At 43.0% G+C, this 24989-nt stretch overlaps 2 protein-coding genes across 2 annotated transcripts in view; one reads left to right on the top strand and one right to left on the bottom strand.

Annotated features, from left to right (window-relative positions):
• EIF2AK4 (eukaryotic translation initiation factor 2 alpha kinase 4) overlaps positions 1-5142 on the bottom strand; it is a 32849-nt gene extending 27707 nt beyond the window's left edge. The window contains exons 1-5 of the mRNA XM_042815114.1: positions 4990-5142; positions 3352-3467; positions 2108-2210; positions 1009-1182; positions 91-171 (exon numbers count right to left, since the gene is read on the bottom strand). Of these exons, the coding sequence (XP_042671048.1) occupies positions 91-171; positions 1009-1182; positions 2108-2210; positions 3352-3467; positions 4990-5142 (627 nt within the window). The remainder of the gene's footprint in view (positions 1-90; positions 172-1008; positions 1183-2107; positions 2211-3351; positions 3468-4989) is intronic.
• Positions 5143-6583: 1441 nt separating this feature from the next.
• Positions 6584-24989, top strand: part of GPR176 (G protein-coupled receptor 176) — a 34290-nt gene continuing 15884 nt past the window's right edge. Inside the window, exon 1 of the mRNA XM_042813256.1 lies at positions 6584-6806. Coding sequence (XP_042669190.1) covers positions 6584-6806 — 223 coding nt within the window. The remainder of the gene's footprint in view (positions 6807-24989) is intronic.

The raw sequence follows: 24989 nt of genomic DNA on the forward strand, positions 1-24989 counted from the left end.
AGTCAGGAAATTCTTTCAGAATTCTATAAATATGTGCTACAGTGATGGAAAGAGGGGAAAAAAAAGTGTTGCAATGCTCAGAAAGAATACCTGTTTGGCAATCTCTTTCTTTTTTCTTTCTTCTCTTTTCTCTTCCTCCCGTCTCTGAATCTCATTAAGGATTTCACGTTGCTGAAATGAATTTCAGTGCTGTTAGAAATGCAACAGTAAATACAGTGCAACTGCTAATCTTAGCTTGTTAAAAAATCCAGGACATTGACTTTTCAAGGGTATCAGAGAGTATTCACAGATCTCAGAAGAACAAAATGACATGACAAACAAAAAAACCAAAGAACAAACAAAACAAAAACCAAAACAGAAGACAAATCAACTCTTCTGAAGAAGTTAAGAGGAAAAAAGTATGAATTGTGAATGGAGCGGTGAACAAAAGGAAGTGACTTCTACTAGCACACCCAACAGTAAAGTTTCAAACACAGCACATTTATTGAGAAATAAAATAATAGCTGTTCTGCCCCTATTCCCACAGTGTGATTTCACATCAGAAGTCTCTGTGTGACCTACATGAATCCCCTCAACTCTAGGGCAGAATAAATTTGTCTTTCTCGCTTAAGACATGCTGGCTGAAACATGTTGGTCTCTAGATTAGCCTGTGACAGTGAATACAGCAGTCACCCTATGGTGAATGAATAGGTAGGATTACCTGCCTGGCTGCTACTACCTTGTTTAAGGTGGAACACACCCAATATATACATTTACTCAGACTTTTGTTAGCAACTTCCTCATAAATGGTTTCCTTAGGATCACTAATCAATGAGATTTTTTTCAGGCACTAGTACTTCTCAGGGTTAAAAACTCATCAGTAAGCTATTACAATGGAAGCAGCAGACAGTTCACAGAGTACTCTAACTCTGACAGCTCTAACAAACTCATGGCAATGCAGGATAATTTACAAAATCCTTATTATTAAAATAAACAATACAGAGTTATTCACATTTCAATTTCTCTTACCTCCTGCTCCTCTCGTCTCTTAACTTCTTGTGCCCTACGCAATTCCTCCTGCGCCAGCCTTTCTTGCTCTTTTTTGTGATTTTTTAGCATTTCTTCATGAAAGGACTTGGAAGGTGGTTTATTATACTCGCTGAGAAATGACTGTACGTAGCCTGCAAGTTCAAATATCATCACCTGAAAGAAAATAAGTATGAATGGCAAGCAGAGCTCGATCTAGTTCCAAGAACATAGCAAAATGACACCCAGCTTGGAAAAACAATACAGCAGCAAGATGTGACTGTTCATTTTGTTACTTACCAGAGGTACTTCCATTATTTTTGTAAGATCTACTCATTAATGAACTGTGGCATGAAAGTCCCTGACTGCAGTAGCAGATGGTGAAAATTACTGTCAGAGAACTTTCAAGCACCTTTCCCCTTCCTTCTCTGCAAAATCCTTTTTCTTGTCTTCTCTTGCTGATATCTTTCTACTTGCAAAGACACGTATTTAAGACATATCAACTACAACATAATAAATCCTTTGCACTCGTCTATCTCTGTACCTACTACTACTGAGTAGTCACTCCATTGCTAATGTGAAATCCAATCCTTCTACAATCCAGCCCCAGAGCTAGAACTCTAAAGCCACTGAAGGCATTCCACATTCATAAAGCTACAACAACTAAAATAAGAGCTGCACTGAAAGGGCCACATGATTTGCTAGGTATGTACTGACGACTGATCGATCTGTCAGGAATTGGGCTTTCATTGATGCAGGAACATTCCTCTGTTACAGCATGGAGTGCACAGCGCTAGCAGACCACTGCATCTCCAATACCTAAGGTCTTACATTATCCACCTTATTTAAATATGCACTATCATAGAATGGCTGGGGTTGGAAGGGAACATCCTTTTCCATCCCCCTGCCATGGGCAGGGCTGCCACCCACTGCAACAGGAGACTGAAGAGTTCATGCTTGGAACTTTCATTTAATAGAAACATTCTTCACAACGATGTAAATCATACTTCTAATCTGGAAGCATGTCCTCATATTACAGATACATTTTGCTAGTACTACTTAGGACAAGGGTGCATTTCTCAAGGATGTGAAAAGTTCTTACCTCTCCACAGCACTCTTTTGCCAGTTCAGCTAGTCTGGATTTTAACTCATTTATTTTCTCATTAGACAAGCCTTTGGGATTTTTCAGTTGTATTTCAGGAACACTGGGAGACAGCAACAGAACATAAAGAAGGTCCTCATAAAGAAAAAAAAAGGAAGTAAAAGGAGGAGGGAAGGGGAATGAACAGGAAGAGAGGTGGAGAGAGTGTAAAAAGCTATATGAGATACAGAGGGCTGGTAAAAAAAATAATATCAATGATGGAAAAGGAATGGAGTTTATCATCACTTGGCAACTAGTGGTCAACAAGCAGTAGGTAAATATTAAATATATAACACAGAATAAAGCCAGAGATATTATTTTACACTCATCAACTTCTGGCTGCATATTACTTGTCAGTTATATGTAACAGAAGAACTTGCAAAGAAACCCCTGCAGTTTCTCACAATTCCAATCTTTGTTAGTAATTCATATAAAAGTGCTTTACAGATGCTACTAGCATAACACTGAGGTGGCTGAAATTCATTTATCCCCACTATACAGGTGACAAAAACTAAAAGGAAAGGTGCAATAACAGGAATAAGTAAGACATCCGTAGTATGCTAACTTAAACTAAAAAGAAACAAAAATAAAACAAGAGGGGCTGCTGTGCCTTGTGCTCCCCAGCACATCTGATCCACTGCCTGGCTGCAAATAGTGCTTCCCCTGTATGCTGCTCAGGGCCCACAGCAAACAGATGGGCTAAAGGCTGCAATGCTGTGGACACAGCCAGTGACACAGGGACTGAGGAGAACATTTTCCTCAGTGCTTGCAGGGCAGTACTTCACTCAAAACACATTTGCTAATCCAAAACACAGGAAGTGCTGATTTCTAGCAATTCTTTTTACATTCTCTGTGGAGAGCTCTTCCAAAAGCTCAGAACACGAATATCAAATACAAATGGGACAAAAGAGTGTTTAAAAAATAAAAGGTAAGTCCTTCTCCAAGCAGAACAGATCAAGGGCTGGAGAAGTTTCCAAAGGGCACTAAGATGCTGACAGGCACACCTGTCCTTATTGCACAAGAAACCACATCCAATTCAGGTGAAAGAATTAGTTACCTATTCAAAAATAGCAGAACCTGAACAAATACATGAAGAAAGCAAGAATAAGAACAATGAATGTAACTACATGTTTTTTCAACCTACGTGAAAACAAATAAATGCTCAGAGAAAAAAAAAAAAAGGTTCTATCTGAATGTTCACTCACGTATCAGGGTAAGTATGCGGGCACTTGACCCAGAGATCAACTTTGGCGTACACCTCATCATCACCAGTCAATCCCTGAGGATGCAGAACTAAATTGATTTCTGGAGGCTGTCGTACCTATAGCAGAAAACAAAGCTTTAGATTTAAAAGGGTTTTTTCATCGTTGTTTTCGTTTCTATTGCTATAATGAAAGCAGGAATTACTGCACACAAGTCTCCCACCCATTTTTATAGCAGAACTCAGGTCAGACCACCCAAACCGTGAGAATAATACAGTAATGTTGACACTGATCAATGAGAGAGCTGGTTCGTTACAACAGCTTATCCAACACACTTGGGAACTTCTTTGGATAAGAGCACTTATCAACAAGATGAGTCAGACTAAGCAGAAAGGAAGTTTCATATGAGAATCCTCCTCTGCAAGAAAAAGTTAGGGCACCTGGAGAGCTTACTTATGAAATATGACAAGTTAACATATTCAGTGTACAACTGAAATGGCTTCTTTTTTATTTTAGATCATTAACAAATACCAGTCAGCATTTACTTTTCCAACATGACAACAGACAGTGAAACTGCATCTTGTGCAGCCAAATGAACAGTAAGTTTTTGTATTTACATTTTTTATTTTTGGCGTTAAAATTTTAACAAGTCTTCCCACCATTTCCTTGAAACTGCCTGTTTGCCTTAAAAAGAACAACAAAACATGTCTATGTAAACATTCCAACCTTCTTCATCTCAATTAAAATGTATTTTTTTAAGGGAAGAGATCTTAGCAGTGTGATGAACAGAGAAGGAAATAACATCACAAAAATATGAGAACAGGTTAGTAGACTGTCGGTATCCCCTCTTCTTTGCATTTCCAAGCGGGAGAAGCACAGGTTACACACAAATTTTGTAAGGAGAGAGAGCAGGCACGTTTGTGAAAATGCAGCAAGTTACAGGCACTGCTAGCATCAAATGCCACCACCACCCCAATAAGTCAGAAGTTTCTGCAAGAATTCTAGCTTCACGTGGCCAGCAGGAAAAACAGTATCAGCCATGACGTTCTGCAAGAACCAAAGCCAAAGGCAGCAGTGAAGTTATGGGGAGGTGACATAAGTGAGTGGTACTTGCAGCTATGGAAAACTGTGCCACCAGATGCAGCTGAAAAAAAAAATTGCAAGAAGACATTGTGTGCATGGAAGGGAGATGAAAAGAAAGCACTGCACAGCAGACTTGGGCAATTAGCAATAATTGGAAAAAAAGCCAATACTATAGAGTGAAAGTAGAGGTTGTGACGGAAACAGCCCCGTTCCAGTGAGCCACCGCACAGAACGCACGTACAGAGTTCAGCAACATGTGCGCCGACGGGATGAGTTAGGCAGCCTGTAATTAGCCAACAAAAGAATTCAAAGGCAGCTTTTCTTAAGCTGGCAATTAATTAAAACGCACGTTACACGCAGAACATTAATTACGCCTGCGTCAACCCAGAGGACAAGCGCGGCGGCGGGCGGACAGCAGGCCCCGCTCCGTACGGCCTCGCCCCGCCCGGCGGCACCGGCGCCCGGCACCCCGCGCGGACAAAGCGCGCCGAGGAGCGCCCAGCGGCGAAGCGCAGGAGGGCGGCCCTCAGCACCCGGCCGCGGCGCGCCGCTCGCTACCTTCCAGGCCCGGCTCCTCCGCAGATCCTGGAAGTCCTGCCCGTAGATGGACTCCAGCGCCTGCAGCTCGTTCTCCTGCCGCAGCTGGTAGCTCTCCGGTGGCTCCGCGGCCACCTCCGCGGGCGGCTGCCGCGCGTCGCTCGCCCGGGCCATGTCAGCTCCCCCGAGCGGGAAGCGGCCAACACGGGCGGGCGGCCCCGCCACGCTGCCACGCTCCCGGCGGCGCCGTCCCTGTGCGGGCCGCACCCCCCGGGAGGAGGGGCCGGAACGGCGGCCCCGGCGGTGGGGCGTGTGCGTGAGGCGGGCCGGCAGCCGCGGAGTTGCATGTGGGGTGCGAGCCTGGCTCGTAGCCTTTACGCCTCACGCAGCGCCGGGAACCCCGTCCTCACGGCTGCGCTCCCCGCCGTATCCGTAAGCACCAGCACGCAGCAAGCAGGAGTGCAGCAGTACCTGCTCGCTTCTCGCTCTTACGGGCGTCTGCTGTCAGCGGGCCGCCTCAGGAGGGACGTGCCCTGCAGAGTAGCCTTTGTGGGTTTCCACCTGTGCTGAAAAACTCGCTTACATGCATCCCTTGTTTTTGTTTTTGTTTTTGTTTTTTTTTTTAATTCATACCCAGGTGTCACAGTACCGGTTGGGACCGCAACTCGTAACTGCTGCGTCTGCAGCTGTATCGCGACATCAGTACCAAGCAAAACCTGATTCAGGTCTATTCCGCTACTCCTAGTTCCCGGCTGGCAATGCCCGCAGGGCCCATCAGCGGCAGCCCTCTCCTGTTTTATTTTTCTGCGGGAGCCCCGAGTCGAAAGCGGCGCACCGCGCCTAACGCGTCACGCGAGGCGCCGGCTGCCCCCAGTCCGCCGCTCTACCCCCAACATGGCAGCTCCGGCCGCTCCGCAGCGCCACGTCACGGCGGAGGCGGGATCTCGGCCGCCGGCTACCGCCGGCGAGGTGTTGATGCGGGCTGCGTTTGGTGCGGAGCTGCGTTTGTTCTTTAGAGACTCGCGCGCTCCTCGCCTCGGAGCTCGCAAACAAAAAACATTCCCTGCGAACGGCGGGAGCGGCGCCGCGGCGCTTCGGGCGCGGGCTACCGCGTGCCGCGCGGGGCCGCGCCCGTCGTCGAAAGCGCGGGCAGAATGAAGGCGGCGGCGGGCCGGCCACGGGCAGAGAGCTGCGCCGCGTCGCTCGGGGCTGCGGAACGGCGCCGCCGCGGGGGCTGAGCGGAGCGCTCCGGGGCCGGGAGCAGGTTCCCGTAACTTTCGCGGACGGCCGCCGCGCGTGGTGAGCGGGCGGGGCTGGCGGGGAGCCGCCGTTGGGACTCTCCCCGTCCGCGCTCCCCGCTGAGAGGCGCCGGACACCGCGAGGCGAGAAGCATGGGACGGCGGACGGCGCGGCGGGGCCCCCTTCTCTTTTATGGCCGTAGCGACTCGCAGGGCAGGAGCGCGAAAAACCGGGCCTGCTTCCCGGGACGCAGAAACGCGGTGACGGTGGCTCCGAGGAGTAGAGCCGGGGCTCCCTCCGCAGCGCCGCGTTTTCGCCTCCGCGCTCCGCTCGCTCGCTGAACTGCTCGGAGGGTGCGAGGGGCGGACGCCTCGCCATGGGGCACGGCGCGAGTCGGGCTCCGCTGAACGGCAGCGAGCCCGCCCTGTTCCGCGCCGTCGCCCTGGGGGCGAGGAACGGGACCGCGGCGCAGATGGCGTGGGGCGGCGGCAACGGCAGCGCGGCCGGGCCCTGGGGCGGCGCGGAGCGCGGCGGGGAGCCCGGATACCGACACTTCGCCACCGCCGCGCAGCTCGTCATCTTCGTGGGCTCCCTGCTGGGTGAGTGCGGGCAGCGCCGCGGCCGGGGCCGTGGTTGGCCGCGCGCTGACTGCTCGCGAGGTGCTGCCGTCCGCGGGTCCGCGGCTAGAGATGGCTGGCGGGTTTCCCGTGCGTGCCAGTGATCGCTCTGAAAGACGAGGTGCTTGTCGCAAGTGGAACCGGAGCGTTTTGTGTATTACTTTGCTATCAGAAATTATATGGGGGAAAATGCGTCGGTTATAGCTTTATTCCCAACTGTAATGGGACCGGTTCTTATTATCATAGAAATGCATGTGGAGTGCTTTACCAAAGTTTTACTGAGTATCTGCTTTGTACTACGATGATTCAGCACTTGTGTGCTGCGGATCTCACACGAATCCTTCGGAAGCACTTCACGCTGTAAGCAAGTGTAGCTACGTGCTGTCTTACCTGCCTGTTCTCTTCCAGTACGGAATTGTGCACTTGCAGTATAGGGTAGTAAACTACTGCTGTGTTCTGTGTAACTTCATGAAGGTGTGCAGATGGGTGCACTTGCTACTTCACGTTCCTACAAGGTGATTACAGTGTACTGTTAGGAACACGTGTGCGTTTCCTGCCGAACAAAGTTGTGGTGTCCCATTTGATGAGTCAGGTTAGCACTGCTTGGGAAAGCAGAGAGGAAGGCTGCAGCTGTTGAGGGCATTGGGAATAGTTACCAATGCCCTCGGTTCTCCTGGGTAATGTCAGTAGGTCTTTGCTGATGGCCGTGACTTGTTGTCAGTGTTTTGGTTTTGTCTGATTTTGAGTAGTGCTAAAATCAATACGTATGCAGTAATACATTCCGCTACTTATTTCCTCTTGATAGTATTTCATATCACCTAACTGCTTACTTTCCAAAAATATGATGAGCATTGTCTTGGAACACTGCTGAGCTCTGGGTTTGCTCAGTGAGAGATGTACTGGTTATTGCTGCCAATTGCAGAGTGGTTTGACCTCACTTATTTCTCTTATCCAGAGGGGGTAATTGTGGTTCTTGGTTGATTTTGTTGTTTTTTTTCCCCCTCCATTTTGTGTGTAGTTAGTGTGTAAAAATGATTTTGTTGCAGCATGTTGGTTAGTGCCCGGCATAAAACTGTAGCCAGTAAACAGGAGGTGAGGTTAGCAAGCCTGTCCCCAGTGGTGTCAGCACTGTCCTAAACACTACAGAACTGGACAAGAAAAGCCTATTTTTCAGTTCTTATTCTTTGTCTTTTGGGCTTTGAGCCTTAAAGATGTCTATTTGGATCGTATGTCCAGACCTGCTTCCTTGACAGTGGATCCTCATAGACACTGATGTAATTAAGCCATAAGTGGCTTGGAGACTTCATAATAAAATGAAGAAAAGTAAACCAAACCAGCCAAATACCTAAATTTCACCAGACTGACTGTAAGTCAAGGGTTCAGCACTCCTGCAGTTTGCTTTTGAGAGACAGATTTTGATTTGAGACTGTTATAAGGAGGTTATCTGCAAATCAGCTGCAGAGAGGCTCATGATGCTGATCAGTAGCTTCCCAAAGCTCGTCTTAGAGCAAAGCCAGAGAGGAAATCATGGTGTCTTGCTCTTTTCTGCCTCTGAAAAGTCTCTTGAGCTACGTACGGAATAGCAGCATTTTTTTTTTCCAGTGAGTCTCAAATTCCTCCTTGCAGAGAGGAAACCCTTCAAGAGAAGCTATGTTTTCTCCTTCTGCTAAGCATGAGGTGAGGGGCACTCTCATTATTATAAGGAGGATGTGTGATTTGGGCTTGTGCGTTGCACATCCTTAGTGTGTGCCTAAGCTGCTTTGGTAATGGATGAAATTGCACGGCCCTTTTAAAAGGAAAAGATTATTTTTGCTTCCAGCATGATAGGGAGCAAAAGTGTATGCCTCAATGTCGGTGATGAACACTGACATGAGCATCAATCTGAAGCTCAGAGAGGTCCGGGTCTTATAAGAAGAGAGAACTGAAGTTGAGATTGTGAATTTTAATTTGGAATCTTGCCCTGCAAAAAGATGTGATAGCTGTTGACTGTCATGAAACAGATATACCTTTTTTTTCTTTTTCTTTCTTGTTGGAGGCATTTCTGAGACTTGTAGGGAGACTTTCAACAGCAGGAGGAATTCCTGTTTGCTTTGCTTTTGTTTGTGAGAAGATGGTACTATAGTGAGTATTTCATGGTGTCTGTAAAGGACAAGGTAATCAAAATGTTCTTCTCCGGTAGCAACAATAATAGTACTGGTTTCTATAATTCTGTGCATCTTTGACGGGAATTTCATAGCTGTCATAGCTGGTACTATGTGTTATGATATTTCAAATGGGAGATTTTGGTGGATAGAGGAATTTGGTCAACTTATAGTTCCTGACTGGCTTCTCAGCTTACTTGTATAAAGGAAAGATTTACAATGGCTTCAAGACTTGCAAGCCCCTTCTGCCCTGGCTGGGCACATGAGTTGGTGAATTTTTGGGAGGAAGTGAAAATACTTTGCATGTGCTGATGGACTTGTGTCTCAGCTGTGCATTTGGTAAATAAAGCCTGTGAGGGACAAGGAGGTCTTGTTAATGCTGTTTTCCTTTGCAGCTCCAAGGCTGGTAATGGCAGCACTGATACTAATGGTACTTTCTGGCCTTTCAGCTACCAGCTCTGAACAGAACTGGAGCAAATCTTCTAAGTTGCTCTGTCTGTTTCTGGATTTTCTGAGCTTTTTTGCTCGTTGTCCACTTCATGATGTTCTACTGCTGCCTACTGCTGTAATATCAGATTAATGTCAGTCATACAACTTGATAATAAAAGCACTATTTTTTTCTCTGTAATTTCTAAACTTACTACCCTTTGAATAGGAGTGAAGTTCTGATTGGGCTCTTTTATTTCTAAGCTAAAAAGGAGGTTAGTGATCTTGTAGGGATTTATTTCAGAGAGGACTGACAAGACAGTTCCAGTGGCAGAGAGGGAGAATTTGTGGTGTTCCTATGTCCATGGGGAGTTAGTTCATCTTGCCAGAGAACAATCTGTCTCCAGCTCTGATATGACTTGTGATCATAGTTACTGACATGCAGGGCAGTGACTATTAGAGACAGAACTCTCACTGTGCTGACTTCCATGTAGCTGTGCTGTGGATGAGTGGGGCTTGTCTTCACAGATCGCGTTGAGAAGCCAGTAAGTTCAGGAACTTACAAGAAGGAGCCATGTTCTGTTGTCTCCTATCATAGATAAGAGTATGACTTGTCTGGCAGAGACCAAGGAAGGAGAGACCTGTCACTTTGCCTGCAGTGCCCGGTAGATTGGCAGGTGCATCTGCTGTGCATATGGGCCCAGGGACACGGAGTGTTCCTGAGGTATCTGTGCTGATGCTGCAGATAAGAGGACCCTAAGGTAAGGAGATCTCTGCCATTTGAGAGGCATTCTGGCCTGCAGTTCTGTTGTTTTGCCCTAGGAAAGTATTGTTTGGTTTTTATTTTCTGTTGCTCCCTGTCTGAGATGTGTGTAAGCTGGCTGCATTCTAGAGTTTCTTCAATTGTTCTCTCATCTTGAGGACCATGTAGTGAGATAAAGCTTGTGCTGTAATCTCACTTTTTTTTAAGGGGGTAGGGGAGAGCAGGGGGGTGCATATCTCAGGCAGTTTGAATATATGTACTGTGTTGTGAGGATTGACTACAGCAAGGTAAGACTACAAATAGCACTGAGATATGTTTCAGTAACGCAAACGGGCAGCAAAGGGAATCACAAATGGAGGGGGTGTCACTCAAGGCCGCTTGCCTTCAGAAGAAATAGAGGCTTCAGATCTTTGTCTGAAATCAGAGGGGTGGAGCAAAACTTGTAGACTGCTTATTTAATTTTTATGTTTAACAATATTTTAAATCAGAAATTTATATTTCTAAAATTCAAATAATTGCTTAGCCTGTGTCACCATCTTTCAGCATGAAAAGAAAGCAACAAGAAGCTCTAATTTGTTCTTGGCTGCTATTTAGAAGTGGGTGAACAGCTTACAAAAAGAGAGAATTTGAAGATGGTAACTGAAAAATGAGTAGTTTTTAGATTTAGGAGAATATGGAGTTACTGCTTTTACCCCTGTGGCTGTCTCTAGTTTGAAAGAATACATGTGGATGATGGCTTTTAAATAGGTAACAAATGCTGAATGACAAATCAAATATCCTTTTCTTTTCTCTCTCCTTCCTCCTCTCTTTTAAAGGCTTGAGGTGATGTAGAACACCTTTTCAAAGCCAATGTAGTTTTTAATAGCTTCTGTTTTATCAAAGAGGATTCTTGAGATGAAATTTATTGTGAAATTTATTGAGATGAAATTTATTTCTTATTCATAGGAATAGAGCAGTATTACTTAATAAAGCAAATGTATTTCTTTGCATTAGAGATAATCAGTCTGCAGGCACTAATTATTTACCAAGAAACCAGACCTTCAACAGAAGGAAGAAGGGAGTATTGCTTCTGAGTTCTAGTGGGGAAAGGTTGCTGGATGTGGCTGTGGCTGAGTGCAGATGTTGGGAGAGGATCTTGGAAATGAAGAGGATCCCCAGAGAGTACTTGTAGGCAGCATGAGTAGCAAGCTGAGGTTGAGAGGGCTGGAAACTGTTGGGTGAAATGCAGCGGACAGCAGTATCTTCTGATATGTCTGTGAAAAGGGAAAGGATGATTGGGAATGGTAACTGTGAGGATTTGGGCTCTATGTCTCTTAATGCAGATTTTTTTCCATAGTTTGCCTATTTACATATTTTCTTAAAAAAAAAAAAAAAATCGTATGGGGAAAAAAAAAAGCCAACAAAAAACAGACACTGCTAGATGGCTACTATAATGAGGAAGAGATTTCTATAGTGCCAATGGAAGTTTGGGAAGAAGATTCTTTGTTACTTGGTCGTTTGTCTTCCTGAATGTGTGTTATACCAAAAGAAATTGGTGCGATATAGAAAGAAACCTTGAGGATGCACCAATACAGTTTGAGCTTTGGTGGTTAGGGCGCTTTTTGGAAGGCTGTGGATTTGGTTACTTACCTGCTTGTCTCCTCTACATGCTCAGAGAGGTAGCCTTGGAGAGAAAATGATGTGTTTTGAAACAAGTATCGGACTTCCAAGTGAGAAGTGAACCCCTGCTGGCTGCTGTGTTCAGAAGGAGCTCTCAGAGGCTTTGGGCTTGTCCTTCTTACTGAGGATTGCTTGGCAGCTGTTTGACTTCAGGCTCTCTACCCTCAGAGCTGGTTTTTATCTGTTTGCCTTGACATCTGTGCAAAGCAAATTAAAATGGGATTTTTATGGCACCTAGTTTGTGAAGACATTAATCCTTTTTTGTGTGCAACCCTAAATTAACTGACAGTCCAGGTGATGTGTTTGTTTTGGTAAATGCATGCTAGCATAATAAATAATTGTATCTGTGAGGTTTCCACAAGCCTCTTCTGTAAAGAGCAAAGAAGGGAATCTTGGAGTAAAGAATACTGCAGGTACAAGGTTAAGGCTGAGATGGAGTAAATTTTTTAAGCTAGGGAGGTGTCTGCAGTAGCTCCAGAACAGAAAATTATATTCCTGTTTCCAAAATGGGTGTAATCATCTGTGTGTTGGTGGGGGAGGGGAAAGAGGGGGTAAGTACACTGAAGACTCAGGAATGATTATGATGTTTTGATTCTGCCACAGTGACTGAGAAAAGCTGGAATTGTTCTTGGCTGAAACCTTCTGAACCAGTCACATAGAGCACATCTGCTTTGTTGTAGGACAGATGGAATAGCTTAAGTTAGGTGCAGTAAAAAGAGTCAGAAAAGCAAAAAAAAAAAAAAAAGAAAAGCATCACATAAGTTGCAATATTTGCATGTAATAATAATTACATAATAATAACATCTTTCAGTATCATAATATTGCAGCAGTAATTTTCCTCTGTGTTTGCCTGAGTGGTTCCAAGCCTCAGGTATTATGGGCCCTGCAGCAGTAAGTCTGGTTCAGCTTGCATCCTTGGTAGAGTCTGCATGGAGTATTGTACTTGTGCTTTTTGTGTGTTGTCAGGTGTACTGCAGAGCAGCTCTTTATTGGAGAAAAATTGAATTTTGGGGTCAGTGAAGAGGGGTTTGTGTGCATGGCTATGGGTCTGTTGCCATGGAGATGGCTGTGCTGCCTCTGGCTTTGGCCGAGGCCTCCTAGGAGCTGCACCAAGTTTTGGAAGCAGGGCAGGAAGAGCATCTGTTTGCACTGTCTGGAAATCTGCAAGACGTGGTGGTTTGTAACTGCAAGTGCCCAAGCGCCCTGGTGATGCTGTCTGCTGAGTGTTCCTTGTGTGTGCTGCAGGTTAGGCAATGTCTTTATGCATGACACATGTTCAGGATGTTAAGCCAACTGTTCAGAGTGAAAATTATTGCTATTGATCTTGTTCATGTCTGGTTTGTTTTTCACTGTGATTTATGTTTGCTCAAATGGACGGATTGTACTGATCAGGTGCAGAGCACGTGCTGACCGGATTACAGTTTATGAGTGGCTCTTATCCCCTTCTCTTAGCAGCCCAGTGTATGGGAATTGATCTGCGCTCACTTATTCTTCTCCAAAGAAACCCGAACTGTCTCTCTGCCTTTGGTGCTTACCAACCCCCCACAGGTGTTGCGTGCTCCCACAACGCCCACCCACAGCACCCCAGAGCAACCCTCTCACCCCAGGGCCTACAGCCTTAGTCTGAAAGGACACCCCGAGAGCCTCCCCAGCTCAGCCTGGAAAGGGTCGGGCAGGGGCTCTTCTGCTGCTGTTGTGCTTCTGTCCCCTTCCATGTTTGTGGAATGAGCTTGTAATTGCATTATCTAATGTAAGCTACAGACTGCACTGCTTTGATTATCTGAATATGAAGATAATAATTTATCTGAGTTGGGAGGAATCTTTTAAACATCATCTTGCCCACCTCCCCTGTTGTGAACAGGGACCAGCTGCAGCTAGACCAGTTTGCTTAGAGCTTGTTCCAGCCTGACTTTGGATGTCTCCAGGGCAGGGGCATCCACCATCTCTCTGGGCAACCTGCTTAGTGCTTCTATGTGCTTATTATTAAAAAAAAAACCTTTTTCTTTATATTCTATTTCCTTATAGAAGAGATTCTGAGATTACACAGTAAATTGTATGTGTACTAGTGGGCCTATCAATGTGAAGTGTTTTGTGGGTAAGACAAAACTGTTTTTAAATGTATTGTTTATGTATTTAAGGATTTAATTTAACGATCAAGAATAATGTTTTGCTTTCCTGCTGTACTTTCCCACCGCCCCCCATCGCAGAATTTGTAAATGCTTCATTCTGAGGTATGTGATGCAGACCTTGATTGAGCTAGCAGCTGCTCTGCATGTGCAGAGACTTGGGAATTCTGCGTTAATTTTCCTTCACTTAACTATCGCCGTATGAGACAAGGAAGGAGTTCTTCAAATGTTGAGAGAGTGGGCAAGAACCAGCTGGTATGTTTGTAAATAGCAGAAATACCAGAGAAACAATTATCGTGTTGTACCCCTTTCCATCTCACTGCTGATCAAGTGCTATCTCAGTACAGTTTATTTCTTTCCTATTAGTGTTGTTAAGTTTTAACAGCTTTGATTTGGATTTAGTAGCTGGAAGCAGAGTCAAGAAATTGTGTGCTAGAGCCAGCCAGATTTCATAAAAACATTGCAGTGAAGAGAATATTCAGAATTGGAAAAGTGTCTGGAAAGGAGCATATAACCTCTCATGACAAGGTATTAGATCAGCCAGGCAGTGCAGATGGCAGTTACGGTATTAACAGAAGCAGAAGTTAAGCTGAAATGGCGATGGCAGGGAATGCTTTTTGTTATCTTAAAATCTGCTCATACTCCTTTGCTGTCATTGAGTGTTTTAGCACTTGCAGTATTCATCACTGCAATTTATATTCTCCATCCTCAATAGTCTGATGTACTTCCTAACAAATGCAGCCTTTGTGTTTTGCCAACTGTGTTGGGGGGAAAAAACTGTGATTTTGCAGGAACAGAAGCTCTGGATTTTGTCTACTTTTTCTACTCTATGACCCCTGACTTATTTTCTTGTCTGCCAAAGCAATTCCTTTCAAGAACTCAACAATTTCTTCAAAAGGAAGAATATGAGGCAATCCTGCTTCTCCTGTCATTTCTTTTAATTGTCTCTATGCATCTTTTGTCACTTGGCTCACATTTGGATTCCAGCAGGCTTTATTTTTGTTCTGTATCTGTATTGCTGAAGGCATAACGAGATAATTTCTCTGATCTTGTAGAACAAACAAGAAAGTCTCATGAGGATTGAAAATTTTCTAGTGCTACCACCCGAATTAATTGGAAAAAGTAGAAAAATAGGGAGGTAGGGTGGTTTTTGTTTTGCATGTAACATCTGTATTTTTAAGAAGTATCTGAAGCAGGAGAAGGTAGCCCGGTTTGCCTTTTCTGAGGTACAACTCCTTTGAAACTGTATCACTGTGAATCAGGAGTTTCTTTTGCCTCTGGGCTTTCCCCAGTTTTTAATACCAGTACTCTCCTACAATTTTCAGCCTGACTGGTTTGGTTTAGGTGTGTTGGAAATAATCCAAGTAATTTTTGTCAGGACGGTATCTCTGATAAAAGCAAAATTTATTCGCGATTGCAATGGCGGCGTCCCACAAGTAGGAGCGCGCCTATGGACACAACATGACAGCCTTTATACCCTGTTTTCTCCCCCTTGCCTCCCCCCTCCCCTGTTTCCCCAATGGCTGGGTACTCCAGGTTCACAATCTTATCAGAAGGTTTACATTTGCTATTTATTTGTTAATTTATTTGTTATCTGGTGCCAGTCAGCAGTCATCCTGTTGTTTCCAAGATGTCTCGGTGCTCTCCTTGTCCTATTGATATGGTGATTTTCTTTAAAGTCATCATCGTTAAACAAAGAGCACTGGGGGATGATGTCAGGCCTTCCCGATGTTTCTTCAGGCGCTTCCTCGGGCATGCCATGGCTTGTTCTCTGGTTTGCTCTCGTGCAGGATATTCTTGCAGTGTGTAATGACAAAATATACATCTATACGTATATACAGAGTGTGCGTTCCTGGGAAGGTTCGTCTATACGATAAGTGATGTAAACTTATCAGAGATCTTCCCCAAGTTAAGTAGAAGGACTCCCAAAAAGAACTATGATAGTGGAGATCATAAAATAAAAATAATATTATACAATTCTAATGCAGAAACAACGATTCTCACAGGTGCAACCTGGTTTTTGCAGATGCATTTTTGCCTCTCATGAAGGTTAAGTCTGGGATGCGACACATGTGGCCAGTACTGTTGTCTGCATGACTGACAGCTTTCAGAAAATTATAGTGGGCTGTTGCCACTTACACTTCTTTTGCATGCCCACGTACCTTTTAGGAGCACATATTTTAAAAGACACTGCCCTTATTTTGCCCACTTCACCTAAACGTTGATATGTGAATAGAAAAAAGGAACATTGTAAGGAACATCCTGTGCAGGCTGGAATTACTGTATTATGTACAGAAAAAGCTGCACATCTCGAGAGTGTATTACAGAATGTTCTTTTACTTCACTTACAAGCGTTTTCCATATTTTTATCCAAATCTGCTCTGTAGTATTCATGCTAGACTTGGCTAAGATCTTGCCTGCAAATTAATTTGAAAAAAGAAATAATGTGTTGTAATACTAAAAATCTCCTGACTGCAAGGGAGTTCTGTAAACAGACAGCAAAGGTATGCTTTACTCCTCCCACCTCCTCCGTGGTCAGCAAAAAAGAGGAATCTGCGTAAAAGAGATACTGAAGCACCCATTTAATTAGCAAAGACCAGTGCTGCGTGTGGAACCAGCCTCTGGAGACCTGTTGTGATTATTTCAGTCATTTATGAAAGTAAATTGCATTTCAGGTTCTAAAGGAGCTGAAAAAATGCTGAGCTACAGTTTAGATTCTGTTTCTTCACTAATGTGTGAGAGCATAATGTGGACATGTTTGAGTAAGCAGGTATCTCAGAATGCCTTATATTTATTGTCCCTAGTCTAGCCTGTCATAAGTTGATTGCTTTGTAGCTAAAAATGCAAATCACAAGGTCAAAGACGTTTCTTTGTGGTAGTGCCTAAAGTGAAGAAGTTACATGTGGAAATGTATAGGAATGGCAAATAGAGCTCTAGAGCTCCTAGTATTTATATATGTTGCTTATAAGTGGTCTTTTATTCACGTAACGCTGTGTGAAGAGCTACCAAAGATGGTAGCATTTTGCATAGTACAATTTTGTAAGTGTCCTAGCATCACTGATGAAGTGATAAGTTGCTTCGAAAGTAGAGCTTCCTATTTATTTCCATGGAAACTGCAACAGATACTAGGAACACAATAACACTGTTTGATAGGTCAAATTCTCAGCTACAAAATCCTATTTTTCAGTGTAATCACTGTCTATAGCTAATTTGCGTGGCTGGTAAAACAGCCTGAACATGAAGCCATGCTTAGTCGAATAATAGTTGAGATCATGTATCTAATATGCATTCGCAAGCTCTTGGTTTCTCCCCTTATTCAGACAATATACTAAGTAATTTATGTATTACCATTTGAAAGCAGATCACCATTGTAAGCAACTTACACTTGTTTATGTAAATCTGTTTTAAAGGATCAGTCTTAACTTATTCAATGTCAGCACCTCTTTTCAGAATGAGGTGAAGGTAATATTCAAATGGTCTTGCACCTGGTGATGGAGTACAGCTGTTGTATGTCAGTGTGCCACTTGATCTCAGCTGGCACACCCTGGAGACAAGCATATTGCCATTGTGTGCTGAGATTTTTTTGTGCCCATCTGGTTGCCCATTTTCCCAAGAGTAGGAAGGCATATTGCCTTTGTAATTGTGGCCTTCTGTTTGCAATTTTGGCCTTTCACGTGCCCAGCTCTGTCCCTTACACCTATGCTGCCCTTAGTACTTTTCTCACGGTTTCAAGTTGTTTGCTTCTGCACTGGTTTTCTGGCCTCCCACTTGCAAACCCCAAGGCTGATAGTGCAGGTTCACCTGTTAAGCGATTGCCATTACTGGGAAGATGGCCCCTGCTTTCTTGTTTTGTAAACTTCAGCGCTGGAGGAAAAAACAAAGTGAATATGAAAGTACATAATAGCTGTTTAAATATCTAGTAGGCATCTCTTAATCATATTTGTGCACAAAGCTTAGCCAACAGTGAGTGTTCAGCTCTCATATCTGATCCTGTGTGCTCCATGCAGCCTTAACATGTTGTAAGTGTGTGGACAGGAGGTTTGAGTAGATTTTAAAGAAGAGTACTGTTTTTGCTAAGGAAAAATGTGATGGGAGTCATCATCAGCCTTGTCTTCTTCAGCATCACCACCTTGACATACCAGGGACTTTCAGGTGAGGACATTTGTTCTGAGACACCATTGTTTCCTTTTCCACTGCCCGTAGGGGAGAGTTTTTCCTATTTCTGTTTTCTCTCAGTTGTTTTTCTCTAAACATTGAAAGCTATGTCTGCAGTCAGCTATGGATCCCATGAATAATTTCTTTTTGTGCGTTCAAGCCAGTGTCAGTAAAAATGATCAGTTACCACATAGATTTGGAGATATGTTGTTTTTTTGGCAAATCTAGGTCTTATTTCTTTTGGAAGGGAAAATTCAGCTAGTACTTGTTATTTGAGGGCTCTAATAGATCTGTTTGATGTCCGCAGAATCTGTGTCTGCTCTCAGGGCCTTTCCAAAGTAATGGGCAAAATTAGGGCCTTTCCAAAGTGATATGGCTACCTGGTGAGCCCTGTGATCTAATCTTTGTACTCCTGTTTCTCATCCCTCATCCTAGACAGTGGCCAAGCTGTACCTTCGGAAGCTCTGAGAATGAAATTTTCATAAGCTTATTTAAAATAAAAACACCACAATGCTATGCTTCAATTAAGCTATTTTTAAAATAGCTCTTGATTTGCAAAATGATTCGCTGTGTTGGAAGAGTCTTAATTAGAAAATCCCTGGTGGCTGTTGAGTGCTTTGAGTTCTTCTGATTAATCAGATACTACACTGTGTGGAATAATTCTGCCACGACTTGGGGATTCTCTTATACAATTTGCTGCTACTCAGGGGTTCCCAAAAGACTGATTGCAAACTGAGACCATCTCAGGAGCATGCATTAAAAAAAAACTACTCTTTTCTTCTTCTGACATTTGCAAAGTGAAGAAATGGAATAACGACTGAAATCTGGTTATAGTTATGGAAGTGGGTAGCAGAAAATGCATTTGTTCTGTGGAGAAGGAAGTGGTCAGACTGGAGAGTTTTCCCTCATCTTTTTCCTTTAACATTTTGACTGTGTTTTATTGGTGAGCCTTCTGGGATATTTTGTGAGTTGTCTTTTAAGCCTTGTAACTACTGCAGGAGGAGCCTGTAATAAGAGTTCACGTATGCTAGCAGTGAGTTAATAGTCAATAGGGAGTATTAAATTAGGGACCTGCACTGCAGCAATACTTATCCAGGAAACACACTAGAAAGTGCCATATACAAGGGCTGTTTTGAAAGTAATGCTTCCTGTTTTGTTATGCTAGCTCACAATGTCAGAGGTAAATGTTGATGGTATGGCAGTAGAGGTTGACCCTTCCTACTAATATTCAATTACATTTTGTTGCCCTGGTTTCTTTCTGGGGAGATTTTTGTGAGGGATTTGTGAGATCAAAGCAAAGTGGTTTCAAAATAGAAAAGAAATGGCACATAGAAGTTGTATACATGAGTTTAAAACCAGCTAACTGTTTATTTGTATACTTCTACTAAGAAGTACAGCAGCGATGTTTGTTGTGATAGCAAACCAGAACTGTTGGCAGATCTTTTTTCTCATATCAGCATCACTCAGAGTGCAGTGGGAAGATGCTGCAGTGTGCACCAACATGGGGAGGTCACAGATGTGAGTTGTGTTTAAGAAATGAGCGCTTAGATTGTTCATGAATATTTTTTGAGTATTTTTGAGATACTGTTTTGCTGAACAAAACCTTTGATGTATTGCAGAGAGCAAAATTTGGTAGTTCCTTTTGTTAATTAATCAATTTTGGGGTGTCCAGAAGCTTCCTCAGAAACATTGGCCTACCCTTCTAGGGCTCTTTATTAAATAAATAAATGAGAGATTTCCTTGATACATATGTCATATGCTCCCCTGCTTTTATTTAATGTAATTTTTTTTTTTTTGCTACAAATTTCAAAAAGGTAGATCAATTTTGAGCACAAAAAGAAAAATAAAGAACTCCAGACAGTCCTGCTGCTGGTACCAGGCAAATTGCTGTTACCTTGGAGCTTTCCCTCTGCCTGTGTGATGTTTTATGGAGGCTAGTAGAGAAATGAATTTTAAATTTTTAGTAGATGTTTTTATGTAAATATTTTAGAAACTACCTGTGAAAATAGCTAAGCACCATTATTCCATCAAAACAAGAAGTGAACTGTGCACGCAATACAATATTAATGCAGCATCTGACTCAGTAATGGAATCAGTGGTATCACAAACTTGGAAGATTATTTGTTTTTCACATCTGTCATAAAGTCCACTGTATTTTTTGTTTTGTTTACTTGCATTTCAGTGAGAAAAATCCTGCTGGGGTTCTGCAAACCTGATTTATTAAAAAAAAAAGAAAAAAAAAAAGAGCTCTTGTATATGAAATAGAGGAAAGAGGACCAAACAGCTGTCAGCACCAGGCAGGGCTGTCTTTTGCTGAAAAGCTGTTCTGTCTTTCCCTCCCCAACTGTTGGGGAGTTGGTTTAATGAAAGCTACTTCTTTCCATTTACCGTCTTTGCCTCATTGCTACTTCATGTAGCTGTGGTTCTTTGTTATCCTGAAACAGTAAATTGAGATTTCCTTTTTTCTGCGTCATCTTCTGGAAAGCTATGAAGCACCTGTAGACTAATTCCAAGACCAATTCCGTAAAAGATGTATTAAAAATGTGTGGAAAATTTAAATAAACAAATGGCTTGGTTGTGTAAAAGTAAGAACAAAAAATAATTGGTAAATTAATAACGTTTGCAGATGTACCACTTGACAGAAAGAGGTTACTTTGGGGGGGTGGAAAAGAGCTACTGATTAATATCTGTTATAGCTGAGGAAGCATGAAAACTCTTCATAATGCATCATATTTAAATGTGACAAGGAATTCTTGCAAGCAAAAAATAACCCCAAGAATATTTACATGGGTAAAGAGGAGGATGCTTGTATTTCTTCCTCAACATTTGTTCTGTTTCCCAGCAACACATAAAGGATAAAAGTTACCTTTCTATCATATATTAATAAACATTAAAGGGAATAATTTTAGTGTCAGTTACGCCGAGTTGTATTTTCAATGTATTTTTCAAAGTTGTGTGAGTCTAGTAATTGTATTATCAGTGTGTGCTAAAAGGGATGTTTGAAGGAAATAGCAATTTGAAATGGATGATGCCTTCTCATTCCTGGTGGGCTGCGGAGAGCAGCGCTTGGGCGCTGATGGTGCTGAGGGGATGGGAGGAGCGGAGTGGTGGCAGGAGGTGAGTCTGCGGCAGCGGGGGTGAGGCCCTGACTCACAGACAGAGTTATCCGAAGGGTTGAAAGTGATAAAAACCCCCACACAGATCAATCAAATATGTCACAACTAATTTGTCAGTGACACAGAAATGCTCCCCAGTTAAGTTTGCTCATTTCCAAGAAGTGGGAATAGTCCTTTGGGTCATTTCACAATTCTTTTAGTGCTGGGCAGTATAAAATATGTTTTTAATTTGTCTTTTTTTTTTTTTTTGCAGATTATCATTTTCAAGTCCTAGGGAGACTCAAGAGAGTAATACCCTCCACTGATGCTTGTAATGGCCCATAAAAATGATGGGGTATTCGTTGTCTGCAGTGCTTTGAAAGCATGTAAGCTACAGCTATGTGGCTGCCATTAATATTTTAATGAGACATGGCAAGTGTTTTTTGCATTTGTGTATGCTCCAGATGCTTTATGAAGTATCTCTCTAACTATGGTAGTTATGAGTACATCTTTCCATTAGCACATTTTACCAGTAAAGCTTGAAATGGTAAATTAACCTCTCCATCCTTTAAATACCAGAAGTTTTTGTTTTGTTTGTTGTTGGGACACTTTGAACATGAACCTCATAAGGAATAATCATCACTAAAATAAATCTGTAGGAGTCAGGGAAATGTACGTTGTGCTTCACTCAAGTTACAGGCATGACACCTTTTCTCTCCTCAGTGTGCAGGTTGTGCTGGGGTCTCTGGAATTGAGCTACTTCCTCAAGTGGGGGTAGAATGAGTCAGGATTTAACAACGTCTTTGTGAGTTCTTATGGAACTATTTTGTTCTCGTCATTATAGTGCTGATTTTTCAAATTGCACTGAATGGGCTCTAGAGGCAACTGGAAACTCAGAATAAAATGCTGTGATTTTGTTTTTTCTTTCTTTACTTTCAATCTAGAACATCTGCTGTTTTAATTTCGAGCTTCTTTCTTTGCTTTTGACGTCATCTTGTATGTTTTTAGAGAAGAGACTTCTCTTGAAGGCACCTCTCATATGTAGGGAAAACTGAAGTTTATAAAGCAGCATCATGATCTGTGGTAATCTTACAGTTTTAGCAGAGATCCAAATGTATCATGGATATGGAGTTTTCCTGGATTTCTCCATAGGTGCTAGGGGATTGGCAGGACAGGATAGAGGGGTTTTGTATAGTTCCCTGTCTTGAATATTTTTCTAGGAGAGCAGTGGAGTGTTGCAATTTGTCAGTAGTAATTTTTCCTTATGTTTTCTTTTTATAAATTTTTCTTTTTTAAGAAAATAACATCATTTTAACAATTTGAAGGAAGAAATCTTTATGCTAGTTTGTGAAAACAGACATCCTTATTTAAGATATCTTGGAACACAGGGCACTATTTGTTCTGCTGTGTACATAAACAATGAGATTGATATAGTTATGAGTTCTCCTGTACTTTTCTCTGTTCCGACACTAGTTCAGAATTTTGGGATTGAATGGAAGTGTCTTTGAACTTCTTTTCTCTCTTGAAAATTGTTCATAGATGATTCTGGCAGGTTTATCTGGTAAATAGGGGCTTTCTGCAGCTCTTACCCTCCATCAGGTTTAGTTCTGCACAGGGCAGATGAGCTCTACTCCTGCCCACCTGTGTCTGTACTAGTAGTCTAAATCAACCAGCACTGTAAAGCCCTGTGCTTGCTTATGTTTAACTTTTCTGCCAAACTTATAGAGTGATTCTAATGTGGTTTTCCTCAGTATGCATCTGTGAGCAAACCTATTTAATGCCAATCTGTGGTCTCTCACTGGAAAATCAGAGGTTACCTCTCCAACTGTTTTATGCTGTTGTTTGAATGCCTCTTCAATAAGCATTATTTAAGCTTGCGTAGGAACCTTAACACCTGAATGGCTTCTTACAATGTCTCTTGGAAAAGGAAAATTGCTAACTCCTTTTCATTAGTTTGCCTTTTTAATACAATGCCCTATCCAGATTGAATTGATGTAAGAAAGTAACTTTTATACATATTCATTAGTTTGCATTTGAGGTGCTTTCCTTGCTTATTCTCAGTGGCTTAAAGCAGTGGTTTGCTTTGGGGACTTGAATGGCACTTGGATGACATACTTGTGGGTGCTTATTTTGTTAAGTAAGCGTGCACCACATGCTGCACTGTTTGTTTGCCTGTTTTTTTTTCCCCACCATTCATTTAATATATTTGATGAGGTTTGCTTGTCCCCAACAGGGGACAAGTTTTATGTCCAGCTTCTTATTTAAATAAAGCAACTCAAATGTGTTTCAAATACAAACAATGCAAGTGTTTCATTAGCTGTGGAATGATTTTGTACTGTTAACATATTCATTATTAACTTGTTTCTACAGTCATTGCTGAATGTAATCGGAGAAATAAAACTCATATTAAAAATTCAAATAATCTTTGTAAATTAACCCACATAGTTGTGCTTAGAAGGAATTAAAATTTTGTCTGCGTCAAGATAATACCCTGATTAAAAGAAAAAAAAGAAAAATTATCTCTTGTTAGCTTTTGGATGTTTCTTTGGGAAGGTAGCTAAAAACAATTGAATGAGAAAGAGCTTAGTTTTTCTTTTGCAACAAGTCAGATGGACTGAAGACTTAGAGAAGATGCAGTACTGGTTTGGCTTGCCTGGATTTGTTGTTAGTATTGTGGCCTGTGGATATAAGCAAGGTAAGGCTCCTTATGAAGGCTCCTGAGGTGAAAAGCAAACAAAATGACTTTTGTAAAATATGGCATTGAGGTCATAAACAAACAAGACCCCCACCCTTGTCACATAATAGTGGGGTTCTCCAAAACAAAAACAATTTTTGTTTTAGAATGCTTTGTAAGTGTAGCCCGGATTCCTCTCATGGGTGAACTCCTCCTGGCTCAGCTGGATGTGGGACAAGTGTATCTGTATCCTAGAGCAGAGTGTGAGAAGTTCAATATCACTTACGGTTGTCTTTCTTGATTCAATCCCTATCAGTGTGAATCATGAACAAACTTCAGTGCATTCGTGTGTTTTGAGATTGGTGTTGGATGATCACAGAATGGTCAGGGTTGGAAGGGACCTCAAGGATCATGAATCTCCAACCCCCTGCCATATGCAGGGCCACCAACCTCCCCATTTAGTACTGGACCAGGCTGCCCAGGGCCCATCCAATCTGGCCTTGAACACCTCCAGAGATGGGGCATCCACAGCCTATCTGGGCAGCCTGTTCCAGCACCTCACCACTCTCTCTGTAAAGAATTTCCACCTGACATCCAACCTATATCTTCCCTCCCTCAACGTAAAACCATTTCCCCTTGTCCTGCAGTTATCAACCCTTTTGAAGAGTTGACTCCCCTCCTGTTTGTAGGCTCCCTTCAGGTATTGAAATGCTGCAATGAGGTCACCCTGCAGCCTTCTTTTCTCCAGGCTGAACAAGCCCAGCTCCCTCAGCCTGTCTTCATAGGGGAGGTGCTCCAGCCCCCGATCATTTCTGTGCCTCTCCTCTGGACCCTTTCTAACAGCTCCCTGTCTTTCTTGTACTGGGGGCTCCAGACCTGGATGCAGTTCTCCAGATGGGGCCTCACAAGGGCAGAGTAGAGAGGGACAATCACCTCCCTGTCCTTTGCTGGCCATCCCTATTCTGATGGAGCCCAGGATACCATTTACCTTCTGAGCCACAAGGGCACACTGCTGGCTCATGTTAAGCTTTTCATCTATCAAGACCCCCAGGTCCTTCTCTGCAGGGCTGCTCTCAAGGGCTGCTCATCCAGTCTGTATGGGTGCCTGGGATAATTTCATATTTTA

The sequence above is a fragment of the Centrocercus urophasianus genome, unplaced genomic scaffold (genome assembly GCF_019232065.1).
Source record: "Centrocercus urophasianus isolate 14NV4802_14NV808 unplaced genomic scaffold, USGS_Curo_1.0 seq_14, whole genome shotgun sequence".
Classification (NCBI taxonomy): domain Eukaryota; kingdom Metazoa; phylum Chordata; class Aves; order Galliformes; family Phasianidae; genus Centrocercus; species Centrocercus urophasianus.